Consider the following 20,151-nt stretch of genomic DNA (forward strand, 5'->3'; position numbering starts at 1 on the left):
GATTTCTGCTGCGACATTCGGATGGTAGGGTCAGAATTTGGCATCAATAACATGGATGAAAGCATGGATCCATCCTGCCTTGTATCAATGGTGGGGATATTTTCACTGCACACTCTGCTTTGGGCCCATTAGTACCCATTCAGAGCATAGTGTCACATCAACGCCACAGCCTACTTGAGTATTGTTGCTGACCATATCCATCCATCCCTTTATGACCACAGTGTACCTGTATCTTCTGATGCTACTTCCAGCAGGATAATGCGCCATGTCATAAAGCACTAGAGAATCATCTCAGACTTGTTTCTTGAACACGACAATGAATTCTGAGTTCACTGTACTGGAATGTCCTCCACATTCACGAGATCTCAATCCAATAGAGCAACTTTGGGATGTGGTGGAACGGGAGATGCTCCCATGTCAATATGGACCAGACTCTCTGAGGAATGTTTCCAGTACCTTGTTGAATCTGTGCCATGAAGGATTAAGGCAGTTCTGAAGCTTAAAGGAGTTCCAACCTGGTATTAGCAATAAAATGTACCTAATAAAGTGACTCCAAAAGCCTGCAAAACCAGAGAAATAGAGCCTTCTGTTTCTCCGATACTAATTTTTTAAATCTCAGATACTGCAGACAGCATGTTTGGGTGTTGACGAATGAATATCTATTTCTCTTTCCCTTAATGTTGGCCCTTATTGTGGCCGAGCTGATTTATAAATATAACTAATGAACAAACACGGGCCCAATCTGTCATACTGTCCTTGGCGGAACTAAAACCCCTTTGTGATTTATAGAGACCGCTTTGTTATTCATAACTCTGTCTGCTATAAAGAATGTTCTCTTCTTTTATAGATGAAGCTCTTATTCTTTTTTAATGTGTTGGAATGTTGTCGTATTACAGCCAAAAGCATCGGTCATAGAAACTTAGACCAAGCTCTGTCCCCTGAGTAGCCATAATATACTTTCAGAGGTTTTATGACTCTCCACTCTGTTGGTGGTTATCTCCATGATATCAGTCACTCGATGTCTTGTAGCCGCAGCGAGCGAGAACATGCAGGTCAGAGATGGCCAGAGACAAGCTCATAACAAAGTGATCTGTTGTCCTGAACAGCCAACGTCTCGTCTCTATACAACTGAGTGCTGGATCATGTAGTTCATGCTGCCTCTTTGAAGGAAAAATGAGGAAAAAAGTACTGTTTGAATAAATAATAGTGTCAAAAATTGGCAAAATGCTACAGCAAGCATCTTGTACAGGGTTCCACTATTGGTACTGTAGTGGAACTGTAAGAACCCTTTTTTTTTTTAGCAATATTTAGAACCCTATTTGCGTAGTGTGCATCTTCAAACTTAAAATCAAATCAGATCTATTGTCAGATCACATACAAAACAGGTGAGTGAAAAACCACACAAAAAAGGCACACACACACTCTAATATTCTGTTGGATCGCCTTTGGCTTTGATTGCTTTGACGCATTCACTGTGGCATTGTTTCAATAAGCTTCTGCAATGTCACAAGATTTATTTCAATCCAGTGTTGCTGGATTAATTTTTTACCAGGATCTTGCAGCAGCATTGATGATGGTAGAGTCTGACCACTTCACAAAGCAGCTCTTCTCCATCCAGCACATCCCAAAGATTCTCAATGAGGTTAAGATCTGGACTCTGTGGTGAACTGTCTCTCAATCTATGTGTGAAAATGATGATCTCATGCTCCCTGAATCCTGAATCACTCTTTCACAATTCCAGCACCATGAATCCTGACATTGTCATCTTGGAATATGAAGAAAAAATCAATTGATCTAGTAACCTGGTCTATATTCAGTATATTCAGGTAGTCAGCTGACCTCATTTTTTCAGCAGCACATACTGTTGCTGAACCTAAACCTGCAGAACAACTGCAGCATCAACCAACCAACCCCACATCATTTACTTACTTAAATCCAGGTGGAGACTGATTTTTAGAAATAATTGCAGTGTTTTAAATTGAACTGAATTGAATTGCACATTCAGTTCAATTTAAAAACACTGTAATTGTTTCTACAACGAAGCTTTAATTAACTCTGATGTTCATTTGATTTTGCAGTCAAGCTTTCCTCAATTCGTCCTCCAGTAAGAGCTGAAATGATCACTGTGACAGGTTTAAAAAGCATTGTCTCAGATTCTCCATCAGCGATCATTATAGCTGTTGTTCAGCACCGCTACAACGCAGCTGTGACAATTCAGTCGTCTCTCGCAGCAGAGTGAGATTTATTTCAGCGCTTCAGGAAGACTCCTGCTGGGTATAATGTGCACTGGATGTGTTTTGTTTCAGCAGGTTTGATTTAGTGGCGTCTTCCAGCGCAGCTGTAGTATCAGTTATGCTGCGAATTTACTTTACAGAGAGCTTAGATTAAACCTTAAGCAAACTCAGGGGAAACGGATCACTGACCACACACAGTGGAGCCAGTCACATAAGTTAAACTGTTAAATGCTTGTCTACAGTGTTTAACAGGTCTTCACCATGCACTTACTCTATATTCTTAGTGATTTTATATTGCGAGATAAACTTTTATTTATTTAACTTCAGCTGCTTCATTTACTCAAAACGTAATGTAGTGTAATTAGGAAGGTAAAGGGGCTATTGTTGCCATCAGACGTACAGTAACAAAGCCCAAGAATGGGTTAGGTAAGTCAAGAGTGAATGAAAAGTGCATTTAGGCCCATAATAAAATAAAACAAAAAAACAAAGCATACGCATTGATTACAGCCATCTAAAGAAAACCAAATACACACAGAAACCAGGACTCTAGAGCTAAAGATGAATGAGCAATTTACAAACAGAAGGTCAGTCACATAAATGCAATGCAGACTCCGCCTCTTTTCGAACTGCTGCGGATGCAGAAGCATTGCCGTGTAGCATCACAGCATGCTCAGAGGAAAGTGCAGCATAAAAGGGTTCCAATACATCAGCTCACAGATGCAAGGTTGTGCTGATCCACATCACCCTTTGGAGTGATGTAGGGGGAACTTCAAAGAGAGAGCAAGACCAATTGTGCTCTCTCAGGGCTCTGGTAGCTTATAGCAATGTGCATGACCTGGATTCAAACCAGCAATCTTCTGATCAAAGGGGGCAGCACCTTAGCCCTAATCATGACTTATTCAGAGATTCATACTCCTGTTCCCAGCCATCTGAATGTGATTTATCAGTTTTATCAGTTAGTTAGACTTTTTTTTTTACCTTTTAGGTGAAAAAAAGAGAGATTATTTATCTATAGACCTGAGCTGAGTGTCCTTATCACAGTTAAATAAATGTGTTTTTTGTGGGATGTGCCCATATGCACTCTATCTGCAGAGTGTTCCTTCTTTAGGGTACAAAGCCTGTCAAAGTGTGTGTGTGTGTGTGTGTGTGTGTGTATGAGTGAAGAAGTGAGACTGAGTGAGAAGTGCAGACACTGAGTAATGGCAGGATTAGGACAGGTGCCAGCGCCATTCCTCTTCACACACAGAAAGCACTGCACTGCCTCTCTACTCATCTCCCTGTCACATACTCTGTGTGTGTGTGTGTGTGTGTGTTATGAGTTCTTCACGCACTCTCAAAAAAAAAAAGTACCAAACTGTCACTAAGATGTTGTTCCTCTCCATCACTAAGATGGTACCCTCAAAGCTATGTTCTAGAACTGCTACTTTACTGGAATAGAGAATAGAAAAAAACATCCGCAAGAGTAGGGGTGGACGATACGGCTCTAAAATAATATCACGATATTTTATGGTAGATTCTCGATAACGATACTGAATTTAAAAAATAAATATTTCACTACTACACACTACTGCAACAAAATGAAAAGTACATTTTATTATTGCATACAATATGATATGGCAAAATACAAGAATTTTATCAAATTTGACTTCTTTGTTACAGAAGCTAATGATCCAGAATGTCCTGATACTAAAAATAATGCACTCCATATATCTCCATATATCTAGGATTATAATAATAATAAAATAAATGATACTGTACAGATACAATCTGTCTCTAGTAGATATATAATAGTAAATGAGAACAGTTTGAATTTCTCTTTTGCTGAAAACAAAGCAAAAAAGTAGTACCCTGATGTGATAATCGGGGCGGGGGATATGGCACAATATTTTAGGGTATAATATTGTTCACGATATTCAAAAATGTTGCAGAAATGATTGCGTACGATAGAATATGGCACAACTCTGCTACAGAGATTTACAAAGATGTAACAAAAATGTTTTTCCGTTTATTACTCTGTATGTAGAAGTATAGATACTAGGGTTTAAAATACTTCTATAGACGTTGAAGTATCAAATCTTCAAGGATTCAAGGAGACTTTATTGTCATTGACATCACATGTGGTAAATAAGGTACAATAAAATTGTATTCTCACGGTCCAGTTTACACACAAGAGCAATTTAAAAGACAAAAGTAAAATAGAATAAAAAACACAATAATAAAATAGGTAAGATAAATACACAGAATAATATAAAGAAGTAGGGAAATAGCAGCAACATAAAGTCCAAAGTGCAAATTGATTTAGCAGCTTTTTACTCAAATAAAAGTGTAAAAGTAGTGGCTTCAAAACTTAAACTTAAACTACTTACGTTACTTGACACCTCTGTTAAAGATGCAAGACATTGAATGGACCATGTTCAGACTAGTTTAATAGTAAGACAGTAAGGTAATAACACTGTATATGGTTGATGAGCCTGTGGATACCTGGAAACTTGATATAAAAGACAACAATCTCAGAAAACCACATTGAATGTCATTTTTGTCAGCCAAGAACAGAAAGCTGAGGCTGCAGAAAGCACAGGCTCACCAAAAACTGGGCAGTTTAAGACTGGGTAAATGTAGTATGGTGCAATAAATCTTAGATGGCACATACTTTAGATGTTGGATTCAAAATATGTTACCAGCAGAACATGTTTGGTGGCTTTTACTAGTTATTTAATATTTTTTTTATGTGCACTTTTACATCTTTGGTTACTTCATTAGTGTAAAATGTGTCTAAATGTGGTAAATAGTGGAAATAGGAGCTTTGTGTCTGTAACAACCAGCATTTAATTTAATTCCTTACATGAAACTGGACAGACTCCAGAAGATCAACTATCCTCTAAACTTATACTCTTAACTATAACTTTCCTCATCCTTTCTTCACTTTTTCTTACTCTGTGTGGTTTTGGTTTATTAGCCGTTGTTTTTTAATCTCTCTCACTCTCTCTCTTTCTTTCTCTCTCTCTTTCTGTCTCTGTAGCCCAGTTGCGTTCAGTGCAGGAAGAGCTGGACAGTCTGGAGGAGGAGAAGGCCAGCGAGCTGTGGGAGGCTCAGGAGGAGCTGCGTGTGGCGCAGGTGGAGGTGCAGGAGCTGCAGCAGGCGGCGGAGGAGGCGGCGGCGGAGCGGGAGAACGACATTGCGCTGCTGCAGGAGGAGCTGTGCAGGCTGCGGGCCGAGCTGCAGAGACTCCACTGCACCACACAGGAGTATGAGCTGGAGCTGACCACGCTGAGGGCTGAAATCAAAATGAAGAGCCAGCGCAGGAACGAGCAGGACCAGGCAAACACTGAGGGTCAGTTATACCACCCTGCACTTCAGCATACTACACTAGTAGTGCTATACTCTACAATAGTATTTGATTTTACAGAACAACTATACACTAAGTACTGTACAGTGCTAAATCTAATGCAATATGCTACTCTATTTCAGAGTATACACTGCTACAGTATATAATATTTCTACTCAAGTATAATACTGCACTCTATAGTACGCTGTAGTATGGTATAATCCAGTATGCTACCTATGTTATATTGTACTCTACCCATAATGACACGTTTACACTACACGGTTTTAGTCCAGTTTTTCAGTGGCAGACAGTCTTTCATTGATCGCTTGGAGGCAAATCGGGGATCTCTCTGCGCTCGCTCAGTCATGTAATGTAAACTACTAAAAGAAGCTCACAGATCCGTTGCCAACTGATTGTTAACCAGTTGCAGACGCCTGGCAAATATTTGGCATGCTAAGTATCTGACCCAGTCGGCGACTGGGAGTCAGGAGCAGCGGCTACATACTTCCAATGGAATCACGGACACAGAGAGAACCACGGGTCCAAAATGCATCCCCTGCAGTTCCACAGCCATTTATGAAGAGTCTGACCACATTCTGTCCCCCTGTTATATCAGTAAATGACTGTTAAACTGTAGAGGAAGCCCGTGAGTGAGTCCTGTGAATGGGGGTGAATAGAGCTAAAATCTAAAACTTTAAAAAATAGTTTAGTTCAGGTGTTTAGAGCTCACAGTGATGAGTTCTTTATGGACCTCCAGTTATAGGAGACCGTGTTGTTTTCCAGTGCACATTGCTCTGTTGTTAGCAAAGTTTTCAAAAACCTCCACCTTGGAAGGCGTTTTAGAAAAACTCAGTTTTCAGTGACTGAAAATATAATTTTGGCGTGGTCAAAAGGCCAAAGCAGAGACAAAAACCTTTATTTTTAAAAGTGTCCGGATTCGTGTGGGTGGGGCCTAAATGTCTAGGGCAAAGAGGCACCAGGACCAGGAGAAACACAGAGGTAGACCAGGCTTGGTGATTGTAACCTGCATTACTTCTATTGAGTAATGAGTAAGGAGTGTACCCTGCATTCTGCCACGCTTCTCTCAGTACATAATTTTATACTGTTTTATATTAAGATAAACAGAAAACATACTCAGTACAGCAGTACTTGTTACCATCAGCTCTCACTGCGGCCTCCTATTCCCCCTCAGGCACAGGCACGTAGTTCTTCAGAACAGAGCTCAGCATCTGTAGAGCAGGACACTACAAACAGAGTCCAATCTCACATCCACTGAAAAGCTCTCAGAAATCTTTTACTGGAATACGACTGACTCTAATTTGGAGAGAAGCTGTGCCGAGCACAGGGGTAACGAAACCTTATTGTGGAACTCCACCAACTTCAGTTTCTATTGCCAACCTGGGCTTATTACTTAGAGAGTGAGTGAGCAGCAAAATATGAGAGTCTGGGGGATGTGTCATGCTTCTAGGAGCACTTTTGCATGCATTGGCACTATGACTATTTCCCTCAGGTCTGTTTTTGTGCCCTGACTAAAGAAAAAAACATATTTAATGTTTCAGAGGAATTTACTGTGTAGTTTTACCTCATATGAAACATATTTTCAGCTGGAGTTCTGCGCTGGACTGCTTTTCAAAACCCGGTCCTGTTTGTTTTAGTCCTGTTACTGCGCGCTTGTTTTAATCTTGCGCCCGCCCGCCACATACACATTTCTACTGCTCCTGCCCACAGTACTAATATGAATTGATTTAATTTGTTATAGTGTTAGTTTTGAGACATGATGCAACCACCACCAGATTAATTTCTTTTATTTGTAGTCAGGAATTTATAATACAGTACCAATCAAATGTTTGGAATCTCAGTGTCTTAATGAGGGAGAGTCACCTGGAATAGTTTTCTCAGCATCTTGAAGGAAGGAGTTCCTGGAGGTGCTGAACAATACTTCACGCTGTGAAACTCCAGCTCATCCTAAATCTCCTCAAATCACCATCTCAGTTTATCAGGTTTAGATCAGGTGATTAATATGAAGGACAAACACTTTTATTTACTGTTTACTGCGTAGTTCCATATGAGTCCCTTAAATGTTTTCATGACTTTATTATAAATATACAATGTAGAAAATCAATTTAATAAAGTAAATATAAAATAAAAAGAAAGTAAATATAAAATATAAAATACAAATATATATATATATATATATATATAAACAAAATAGTGGAAAACAGATATGATCTATAAATCCTGAAAAACCTGTAAAATCCTTTACGTCAAGTTCTTTACTCTCACACTCTCAAACGTGGTTCTTTATGGAACCAACGGACTTTACCATAAAGCACCTTTATTGTTTAAAGGAGAACTCTGTTGTAAAATTGACTTTTAGTTTAGTAAAACATGATAAAAAGTATTTACTTTTGTTAAAAAGCACACCTCTGCTCTCCTACAGCTTCCTGAGATTCAGTAATTTTTGCCCAGAACTCTGTACAACGGCTGTAATGGTGCATATTTTGCCCTTAAAAAAAATCGCTTTTTACACCATTATCCAGGCTCAAAGTATCTCCACACCTCAGTGGTAGAATCTGGAGAGCCCTGAAATTTAATTTGAGCATTTGTAACTTAAAAAGAGCACAAGAAGCTTATTAAAATACACTGTTTACATCCCATAGTGCTTCTTTGTAGCTCCGGGCGCCGCCATCACTGTACTGATAATGACATAGACATATATACATAGACTCCACATAGCCTGCCTCCTGGGACCCAGTGCATTTATTTACACTGAGGAAAGTGTTTAATACACCTATAATTATCACAACTCTACCAATTTATACCCGATTTTCACACAGATCGGTTTGTTATAAAAAGCAGAGATGTAGTAATGATTTAGGATGCTGTTACACATTACAAATACCTGCTTTCATGCTGAAATACTTTGTATTATGTTCTTTAACATGTACAGATTGAATTCCTTCTGTGAATAAAAATTATGTGCAAGCAAGCGAGGACGACGATGATTCATAGAGGAAAGCAATTTCTCACACACTCCTGAATTCCTGAAAACATGAAATAAATCACAGGGTGGAAAAAAAAAGTGTGTATTACTGTGTGTGAGCTTCTCAAAATGAAAGACACAGATGTCATCAAAACCTCATTACTTCAAATCCATGTTTTTCTGAACACTGTGCACTCCTGCTATTCATCACCATGTCACATTTCCTCCGCCTGTGCTTTTTTGCTTGACCTAAATGGTGACTAATTGCCCCATTTATTTATATTGGTGATGCATCTTATAAACCTCATCATTTCATTTAGTGGTTGGAAGCACTGCAATCTGTAGTGATGCATTTCTCCACTGACACTGGTGGAAATTCGCTCCAGGCTTTCAACTCATTCTTATTAAACTCTTAAATTATAGGGTTAATGTCAGAGAGAGAGAGAGAGAGAGAGAGAGAGAGAGAGAGAGAGAGAGAGAGAGAGAGAGAGAGAGAGAGAGAGAGAGAGAGAGAGAGAGAGAGAGAGAGAGAGAGAGAGAGAGAGAGAGAGAGAGAGAGAGAGAGAGAGAGAAGGGGGAAAGAAGGGCATACATGAGGCTAAGAGACGGAAAACTAGCCATTAAGATCTAAAACAGTGTAAGTCACATCTACATTTCTAATAGTAATAACAGACCACTTCAATTTTAGTTACATTAATAAGAGACCACTTCAGTTTCTGAATCATTTTCTCTGATTTTGCTATTTATAGGTATATGTTTAAGTAAAATGAACATTTATTTGCATAAAATGCCTGAAATAACAAACAAAAAAAGATGCAGAGCTTTCAGATCTCAAATAATGCAAAGAAAACCATTTTTATATTCATAAAGTTTTAAGAGTTGTTTTTAATCACAGTTTTAATGCATCTCGGCATGTTCTCCTCCACCAGTCTTACACACTGCTTTTGGATAATTTTATACCTGCACTCCTGCTGCAAAACGTCAAGCAGTTCAGCTTGGTTTGATGGCTTGTGATCATCCATCTTCCTTTGGATTATATTCCAGAGGTTTTCAATTTGGTAAAATCAAAGAAACTCATCCTTTTTAAGTGCTCTCTTATTTTTTTCCAGAGTCATTTAGAGTCAACAAGTAATGATGGAGGCTGGTTCATTCCTCTAAACATGCCTCACACCCTCCTGTTTTTGGTTTAAAAGTGGCCACTGATCTTTGCCTACGCATCTGGCTCCCGTCAAATTTACAGAGTTTTATAGAAAGTGTATATTATTACAAAATCAACACAGTTGTGTTGACAGCATGGAGGAAAAAGCCTCATTTATTCCTGCTTACTGCAACTTTAATATCCCAGTATCCCACAAACATTCACTTTAATAGAAAAAAAAACACATTAGATCATCTGCTTTTTCCTCACAATGCTCTTTTTGTTCCTGTATATACAAGTATACAAGCCATAGCTTTCTGAGAGACACTGTGAGCATCTGACTTCAGGCAGTGTGCTCTATATTCCTTCAGTACAGAACACACTGTGTGGGTTTTTGCTGTTTTTGTTTTATTTTGTACCACTGTAAATAGAAATTACAGCTCATCATGGAAATGACATGTTAGTAGCTAGCTAGCTACATACAACATAACACAGCCAGTCTTCATTGTAACATTGTTTCATTGTTTTCAATCAAATCTACAGCTGCATGTTGCACATAATCTACTGCAAATGGCAAAGTGCGATTTTATATTGCACCAAAATACGCCTGTTTATGTTCAGAGGCATCTATCACCTTTTAAAGACTCCATATTCCAGTTTGAAAAATAAACAGACATAAACGCATTTCATTTTATTAAACAGTAACAAAACTCAACAACAGTATACACAGAATATATTAGAACATATAGACAAAGCTTTGCAACCAGACAGACATAGAGACACACAAGACCAGACAACCATTCTTGAAACAAAGGGGCCAAAAAATACACATATGGAGAATAGGAAACACCTGTGATTGTTAACAAGGGGGCGTGGTTACAAATGGGCACATGTGGGAGCACTAAGGACAGAGGGGGAGAAAAGTAGAGACACAGAGAGCAATGTGCTAGGGAGCACATGACTGGGAAAACATTACATTACATAACATTACGGTACATTTGGCAGACGCTTTTGTCCAAAGCGACTTACAATAGTGAAGTACAAAAATAATAGAAGTTAAAGGTAAAAACATCTAGATAGGGCCTAAAGGAGGTCGAAGGGAAATAATGGGATAGAGGAGTGAAGGAGGGGAGGAAGGAAATGAGGCTAGAAGTAGTTAGTGTGTTAGAGGTGTTAGGAGAGTAAGTGCTCTTTGAAGAGCTCTGTCTTCAGGAGTTTATTAAAGATAGTGAGAGATTATCCTGATCTGGTAGTAGAAGGTAGTTAGTTAGAGGTGTTAGGAGAGTAAAAGCTCTTTGAAGAGCTCTGTCTTCAGGAGTTTATTAAAGATAGTGAGAGATTCTCCTGATCTGGTAGTGGAAGGTAGTTAGTTAGAGGTGTTAGGAGAGTAAGTGCTCTTTGAAGAGCTCTGTCTTCAGGAGTTTATTAAAGATAGCGAGAGATTCTCCTGATCTGGTAGTAGAAGGTAGTTAGTTAGAGGTGTTAGGAGAGTAAGAGCTCTTTGAAGAGCTCTGTCTTCAGGAGTTTATTAAAGATAGCGAGAGATTCTCCTGATCTGGTAGTAGAAGGTAGTTAGTTAGAGGTGTTAGGAGAGTAAGTGCTCTTTGAAGAGCTCTGTCTTCAGGAGTTTATTAAAGATAGCGAGAGATTCTCCTGATCTGGTAGTGGAAGGAAGAAAAACACACAGGAGACAGAGAAAAACATGGAGACTTACAAAGGACAGGACGAAAATTTGACAAAAAGTCATTGATATTTTTATTTTCCAATATTTTTGCCTTAAAGTACCTGAGATAATAAAATAAAATATGCACTTACGTGCCAAATGTCATTGTTCCAGTATAGGACTATTATCATGTCCCTTAACTTTTGACCTTTTTTGTATTTACCAGGACAATTCTAGCCAGACACTGCTAGTCAGTGTCCACTGTATGTGATAATGTCTTCTAAGATGTATTCCTGGTACATACTGTTTGTAACACTGTGGATTAGGGTGTTTTAAGTGCCCACAAAACTTCGAAAATGCAGTGCTCCTCTATCTCATCTACAGCCTTACTTGATTTCCAATAATTTACATTGTCTTGCCATGAGTTTACAACATCACCTTACAACTCTACCTACCACAGATGTGGACATTCCCAAGCTATCCTCTGACTCCCAACACTTCATGAGCGTACATATACAAACTGCTATCACATGATTTCTTTTGGCAGTTTAGTGTGTAGTTACAATGTACAAAAACCCTTACAATTACTAACATCTATGTAATTCAACAACTATTATAAATACATTCTCCGTATTGTTTTAAAAAGTAAAACAGAAGTGGGCTAATCTAATGTTCAGTTCTTGGCTGTTCTTGAGTCTTGGCGCTGCAACAGAAAAGCTTGGTCACCATTGAGCTTCAGCCGAGAGAATGGAACAGCCAAGAGCAACTGATCTAAAGACCTCAGGGAACTGGATGAAGAATGAAGTTGTAATGTGAGGTTTGAGGAAAGAGAGCTATAGAAGGGTGGACCTCCACTGAGAGCTTTAAAAAAAACAACTAAAATAATCTGAAACTGGACTCTTTAATAGGATTGCAGCAGCCAGGAGGTAACATAGACAGGAGTGTATACAATCACTAGAGCTTTGAATTTTATACAAGCAGCAACTGGTAGCCAGAGCTCAACGAGTAGTGGGGTGACGTGCCCATTTTGGCTGGTTAAAGACCAGGCGCGTTGCTGCGTTCTGGACCATCTGAAATTACCAGCTTATCGTGGCCCAGCTAGCTAATCGAGGGATGCCAACAACATTAAGCCTTCCCACCGAATGTGTCTGTGCACTGCAAAAAACATTATTCTTAGCAAATGAAATTAACTAGTTTTAAGGCAATAGATCTTTTTTTTCCTCTGATACATTTTGGTCTTACTAAGCATCATAAGTGTAAGGTTGATTTACTTATTTTAGGAATATGATCTTATTCAGTCTCACTTAGAATTTTCACCTTTTTAAAGTAATTTAGACTCAAAATAACCACAAAAAGTTACTAGTCAAGTTATATTGATTCTTGTGTACAAATTTAAGCCAAAAAAAATGCATGATTTAAGCTTATTTTACTTATTTTGAAACTTTGTGATTGCTTATTTAAAAAAAAATACTAAGAAAAATTTGCTCACCCCAATTGGCAGATTTCTTTGCTTAGTTTGAACATTTATGTCTTAATTTACATATATTTTGTCTAGCTTTTGTCAATGGATTTTTTGCAGTGTGGCTCCAAGGTATGGATAGCTAACCGTGCTGAGAATCACTTTATTCTGAACTGTGCCCATGTGGAGAAGCTATCAGAACTCTTCAGCCCTGCAGTGGAAGAGTGGCCAGAGTGACTACGGACTACAGTTTACTACAGAAGTGCTTTAAACTTGCTGTACATTCATGCGTTGGTGTCTTATTACCTCTCTTGTTTATAATGTTTGTTCAGGCTTTGAGACGACACATGGCGAGCTGTAATGTTATAATGAGGGAGCAGAAGGCCTCCAGCGGGGCATTAGTCTGAGTGTTAGCAGCAGTGTTGATGTTCTCTCAGCTCAGCAGGCTCTCTTAGTGGCTTCAGCTCTTTACTATATTAAGATGCAGGACTGTAAACAGCATGCCGTTGACTTCTCAGCGCTGTGTTCTGATCCCAGGCCTGAACACGACGAGTTGGAGCTCATTAAACAAGTCAGGATGCCCAGTGCTCTCTGATCTGGGAACAGACATAGAGGACAAATTCATAAAAAACTGTCAGACTAGTTGCTGATCTTCAGCATGCCCCTTTTGGGATTCCTATTGGGCCAGTCGTTTTGGTTGTTTCGATCACACACACACACACACACACACATACACATACACACACTCACAAAATGCAGTGTTGTTTGTGCTATAGTGATGCCTGTGGAATTAAAAAAAGCAGGACTGTTCGGGTGTAACTTTGTCACGGATATTCAGATGATCAAGGAAAGACAGTGGAAAAAGGCTGATGATCCAGAAGAACAGTGGTAACTTTTTTTTTAAGTGACTAGAAAAAAACATCTAGAACGTCTTACAAATATACTATGTTGTTTCGCGTACCTGCAAACCCCAAGTTAAAGGGCTAAAATTTTGATTTGAGGTGTACAGCAGTCTGCAAGTTACAAGTTTAGGGCCCTCTCTGGTGAGAATGTGTAATTGCACCGAACATGCGGAAGAATCATTTTAAACTGAATCCTTTTAGTGGAAGAATCCGATTCCAGGTTATGTTCAGTCAGAGAGAGAGAGAGAGAGAGAGAGAGAGAGAGATCAGTCAGAAACTTCACTCCTTCATATCTTTGTTTTTATTAGGAGTGAATGAGCTACTGTGCTCTGAGTTTCTCTCCTGAAGTCTCCATTGCTCCACAAGCCGCTCGTGTTGAGTAAAACTGAGCCGGATCCTCTTTTAGATGCTGTACGTGTGACGTAAGTACGTAAAGACTCGTGACGTGGCCAGAAGAAGAACAAAAAAGTGCAAAAAAGTGACCCGACACCCCAGTTTTTAGAATTAATATATTAGGCTTAGCAGGGATGGTCGCTCCAGCACACTGATACCATTAAACACAATATATTGTCCAATATTCTCCACTCAGAAATGTTTCAGCTTTCAGTTTATAAACAAAATAATATGGACTGCCACTTTACTGGGTTATATGCTCATTTGTTGTTTGTTCCAAAATTAAGGGCAATGAAAGAGTGTTTTTGCTTAATGCTTTTGGTGGAGTAACTGTCCCTACTTGGGACAGAAATGCACTACTGGAGCGTTTCTGTCAAAATTTGATTGAATTTGTCAACAAGGACTTGTATATGGTCAGGATGTTATACAAGTGCATCTCAAAAAATAGAATATCATTGAAATGTTACTTTATTTCAGTAATTCTGTTTAAAATGTAAAACTTATGTAGTATATAAATGTATTATATAAAGAGTGGTTTATTTTAAGCTTTAATTTTTTTCTTTTATTGTTGATGATAATGGCTTACAGCTAATCAGTGTCTCAGAAAATGTGAATATTATATAAGGCCAATTGGTACTTTTGGCAGTATGGGCAGTGTGCCAAGTCCTGCTGGAAAATGAAATCTCCATCTCCAAGTTGCACTGCACTGATTTTAGATTTGATATACACTTCAGTGCTAGGGCAGTTTATATACTTTTAGCCCTTCAGGTGTATCTGCTTGAGGGAGACTTATTCTTTTGGAAAATACTATTAGAAAAAAAAACATTTGGACATATAAAGTTCATATGAAAGGCATAAAAGAAATTGTGGCAAAAATGTTACATATGGAACAAAGGTGATTGATACAGTTGTTAAATACATGGTTTGAACTGAGCTAAAACAATTCTAACATTTTGCTCCCCTTTTATTGTACTTTACTGACAGCATGGATATGTGTTGTGTTTGATCAGGAGAAGTGGGGCAGCTGAAGGAAGAGTGTCGCTCTTTGATGGATGAGTGTCAGACGCTGAAGAAAGACAACAGGGAGATCTCCGAGAAACTGCAGCAGATGGAGCTTCAGAAAAACAGGTGAGTGGCCAGATTACCTGTCAATCACACAACCACAAAGATCAACCAACACTGCTACTTTAAAGTCACAAATTTAACAGCCTACCAGAGGGTTTACAGCGGTACGTGAAAGGTTGTGAACCCTTTAGAATTGTCTGTACTGCTGCCTACAGCTCTGAAAAAAAAATTAAGAGACCACTTCAGTTTCTGAATCAGTCTCTCTGATTTTGTTACATATACTGTAGATATATGTTTCTGTAAAATAAACATTGTTATTTTATTCAATAAAATACGGACAACATTTCTCCCAAATTACAAATAGAAATATTGTTAATTAGAGCATTTATTTGCAGAAAATGAAGTTCATATTCATAAAGATGCATGCAGTTTTCATGCATCTTGGCATGTTGTCCTCCACCAGTCTTACACACTGCTTTTGGATAACTTTATGCCAGTCCTTGCGCAAAAATTCAAGCAGTTCAGTTTGGTTTGATGGCTTGTGATCATCCATCCTCCTCTTGAGGTTTTCAATTTGGTCAAATCAAAGAAAATCATTATATTTAAGTGGTCCCTTCTTTTTTTTCAGAGCTGTAGATCTAGAACGAACTTTTGATTCATTTTATAAAGAAAATGAATACCTCTAAAAAATGCTACATAGTGTTGCTATAAATCGTATTGCAATATTAAAAAAATACATAAATAAAACAGCATTTCATATCTTTTACAGATGCTAATATATACAGTAGGTATAAAACACAGAAAGCAGCTTAAGAAGGAATTATCTAACGCCTGTTTTAAGTCATTTCATTCATCACTGCCAAAATTGCTACCGCTGACACTGGAATCTTCCTCCTGAACACACTATGATGTGATTTACAGCACTGTACTACATGTGTGGCCCTAGGATTTCCTGATAGCACTCACGTTTCTGTCAGCAAGTCCAGTTCTGAGTATAGAATAACAGAAAAGAGAGAACACTGAGGTTATTCAAAGATCACACAGTTAAGAATAACATTTGCTGACAGCTATAAGGCAAAATCAGTGTCGTCTCTGTCGTCCCTCGACAAGCTGCTGCGTCTCCCATAGGCATTCCTGTCCTTGACATATACGTGAGCTCACTAATGCACTAGTAAAACACACTCCTCTTAGCTCAGTGGCGTGTAACTGTGGTGTGTGTGGGGGGATGGGCTCATTGGAGGGTTGTATCTAAAGATTTTTTTGCATTATGTGAGTTTCTTGAATGAACAGTTGTACTCTTGGAGATGAAATAAAGAAAGTTAATGCATCGAGATACATGAGTATAACCCAAATTCCTAAAAAGTTGGGAAACTGTGGAAACTGTAAATAAATGTAAGTAAAAATAGAATATCTGATATTTTACCATTTCTTGAAAAAACTAAAAACAAAAAGGCTATAAAAGTAAATTGTAGTAATAAAAAGCTGATTAGGGGCAATTTGCAACTTACTCACATCATTAGACATAAAAAGAGCATTTTACAGCTTCTAGAACACCCTTTTTTCCCCAAAAATGAACAGTACACCTTATAATCTGGTGAGCCTTATGTAAGACCTTATGTAAAGCCACTCTGCTGAAGTGTAGAATTATAAAGAAGTTTTAGTGAATTTTCTCCAGCACAGAGGCTGGAGCAGTATTAGCATTATTAGCCGCCAGACACAGCGCTAGCACTTCGGACTGTAGTCTGCGTGTTATAATGCGTGTTATAACCATGTTATAGCAAGCTATGTGGGAAGAACCGCTAATGGATGGCACCCTGGGTTACCGGAACACTGAGGGTTCCTCAATGTAGCACTGTAGGGCGGTAGCTACCAGCGCTAATCGAAATTCTAAGACCTGCTGAATTAGAAGTCATACATGGCGACACCCCTGTTCCTTTCTATTGTAAAAATGCACATTATAATCCGGTGCGGTCCGGTCCACACCATCCAAAAACATCTTCATTATTATGTTCTCTGGACCAAAGCTCATTTAAAATTGACTCAAAATGGAAAAGACCAATACTTTATCTTTAGTGTGTTTATTAACCCTCAGTCCAATTCATTGTGTTTCATCTCCTCTGTTAGTTCTAATGACTCCTACTTGGCCGTGCGAGGCTCAGGACAGAAGGAGGAAGAAGAGAAGGCGGTGAAGGCTGAAGGCTACATGAGCATGTTGCAGTCCACTGGAAATCCTGCACAGAGGAGTGAGGGACAGTCTGAGGTCTTCTCTCTCAGAAACCAACTCAAACAAGCTGAGGAAAAAGCCTCTCAGGTCCAGAGACAGGTATATATAACCTTCCATATTCAGATTAGTGGAGAACTTCCAAGTTTTTTATTTACAGTTTCATTATTGAACCTTTAGAACATAGATAGGCATATTATTGACTACAATTCCAAAGTTTAAAACATTCTAAATACAGTATAACTTCCAGAAACTTCTTTAACGGTGAAACTTCTTGTTCAATTCCATTAAAATCATCAATATTAGGTTATTTTATTGTGATTTGTTTTACTGTGAGATTAGTTTTGTATAACAAAAAAATAGTACCTGAATTGCAATGTGAATATTCACATAAATAATGCTCATTTCTTATCTCAAAATGATCCCATTTGGTATACTTCCAGCTATGCAAATGATAATTAAACTTGTGCTAATTTTTAATATTTGTCTAAATCACTATAGATTTTAGTTGATTTCTATGGTCATATGTGTATATAAATATTTAAGAGCGAGCTAAAAGAACCCTCAGCTTTTAAAATCAGTATAATAATATTGTTTTAACACATGTACAAATATAAGTGATCTGTATCTTTGTGTAATGTGAATGAATCTGTCCCTGAAACACTGCACATGCTCACATTGAAACATGTGTAAACGTGTCCTTCTTCACCAACAACAAAAAAACTCATATTTGAGAGACGACTCGTATCTTTATAAAGGGAAATTTGCATTTGTTAGCAGCTCATATGTGGAGCATCTTTTGCTGGAGTGGAGAATAAAAACAGCTGGTCTGAAGTTCATGCTCAGGTCGAGGAGGAGAAAAAAGGACAGGTGGTTTGCTTTTGCTGTTTTTGTAGCTATAGCTGCACAGCTGCACCAAGAGATGTGTGGGTACAAGAGAGAAGCATGTAGTGCATTCGTCCCTAGTGTTGCATGTCCATGGATCGGATATGTATCCTATTTAGGACCACATATGAAAGTGATTCAGATCTGATTTGAAAAAATCGGATTTGGCACGTTCACACAGCCATGAAAAAATCAGATCTGAGCCACATTGAGCAAAAAATCTGATTTGTAGTCACTTTAGCCTGGTAATGTGAACCCTCTCTGTCTCTCTCCTCTTAGTGTGAGGGGTTGAAGGGAGAACTTCGGGAACTACAAGGTCTCTATGAGAGCAGTCAGAAGGAGAGGGCGGATCTGGAGGCGGAGCTGCATCGCTGCAGGGCGGAGCTCGACAGGCTGGCAGGAAGGAAGGCCCAGGTGAGCGGCTGGAAATGAGATTCATTCTAACATACTTTCTCCCGTGTGAAGGCTCAGTATACTTACTCAGATATAACCATTTTAGCTGAGGCTAAAACACACAGATCAAACAGGTGAACTCACCACTTGAAACACACTGCAGTTCCACATGCTAACATGCTAGCTAATATGCGTCTGTCTGCCTTTGATGACACTTTGTACGTGAACCAACGACTTGCATGTGGCTGTGTAACTACAACAGCAGTCATCAGTGAAGTCCTTTCACGTGTCTTTGTTCAGATCACCTAATTGTTGGTCGAGTGTGTGTGCCTGCTGAACACTTTTTTTCGCACACATTGATCCTGGACCATGTGTTTTTTATTTTTGCGTCAACTTGTCCTTGTGTTTGTGGATATGTCTTAACAGTTTTAACTACGCTAACTGTCTAGTGTATTCGATACGTACAAATACAGTGCATAATAAGTAACATGCTAATGCTAATTTTACTTAATGCTAATGCTTGTGTGCAAACAATCCAACGCTTCCCTGATGCTAATGCTTGTGTACCAATGTGCACCAAATTAGCAAGAATTCCACTTGCTTACAATGCTAATGTGCGTCGCTATGTTAGCCAACTAACAAATTGGCTTTTCGTTAACCATTGACTGGTCACTGCTTGTAGATTTCTAATCCCAGAGAAGACCTTTGTGATCAGTTCGGCCGTCCAGTCTGAGTACTCTGTCCCATATCATTCACCTGTCCTCCATAGTACTACTTCTACTGTGTGGTTAACCCCTCACTCACACTGCGCTGCTGCCTGCAACTCCCAGAATTCCTTTGCCAAGGTGGGCTGGGTATACACATTGAAAAACGTGGTGCAAGTTACTTGAATGAAGTGTGTACATTGTTACTGCATGTGTACAATATATCATACCTACAGTACTGCGCAAAAGTCAGGGACCACCCTTCATTTGTTTAATTCTTAGTAAAACTATTAGTAGATGTTTCTCTGTGGAAAGAGGAAAGGGAAGGTCAAAGGAAAGTAAGTGGAACAAAGTTGTAATGGGTTTCCTAAGTAAAAAGAGCTGCATAACTGCTGCCCATCTACTGAATCCACACAAATCCAGACACAACACTGTTGGAAAGAACTAGGAGCTGATCAAGAAACTCTTACTAAGAACGATCAAATCAAATTTGAATCTGCTTCTATTGTCCAGACCTCAACATCATGACAAACAATAATATATTATAATTAATCACTTCTTATTAAAGGAAAAATCCCATGTGAAATGTATATAGGGTGTAGTAAAACATGATAATGAGTACAATTGTCGCTGTCCAATGAAAAATCTTTAAAACAGCAACGTTACAGGAAAGAGAAAAAACCTTGTAAACGTTCAATAGAAGCCAATGTAAAAAGAGTTAATTTCAGGTCATTTTGAAGTGTTTCTATTGGTCCATTCATCAAGAAATTTTGTCACAGTGTAAGG

General features: G+C 38.7%; 1 protein-coding gene across 4 annotated transcripts in view; it reads left to right on the forward strand.

Moving 5' to 3' along the window:
* Nucleotides 1-20,151, forward strand: part of LOC103044440 (coiled-coil domain-containing protein 136) — a 60,236-nt gene that overhangs the window by 28,207 nt on the left and 11,878 nt on the right. For all 4 annotated transcript variants that reach the window (XR_455017.4, XM_007252388.4, XM_007252389.4 and 1 more), the window contains exons 5-8: nt 5,254-5,565; nt 15,108-15,225; nt 17,287-17,485; nt 18,548-18,682. Coding sequence is in view for 3 of the 4 variants with exons in the window: in XM_007252388.4 (XP_007252450.1) it covers nt 5,254-5,565; nt 15,108-15,225; nt 17,287-17,485; nt 18,548-18,682 (764 nt within the window). In the remaining variant the exon portion in view is untranslated. The remainder of the gene's footprint in view (nt 1-5,253; nt 5,566-15,107; nt 15,226-17,286; nt 17,486-18,547; nt 18,683-20,151) is intronic.

The sequence above is a fragment of the Astyanax mexicanus genome, chromosome 2 (assembly GCF_023375975.1).
Source record: "Astyanax mexicanus isolate ESR-SI-001 chromosome 2, AstMex3_surface, whole genome shotgun sequence".
In the NCBI taxonomy this organism is placed as follows: domain Eukaryota; kingdom Metazoa; phylum Chordata; class Actinopteri; order Characiformes; family Acestrorhamphidae; genus Astyanax; species Astyanax mexicanus.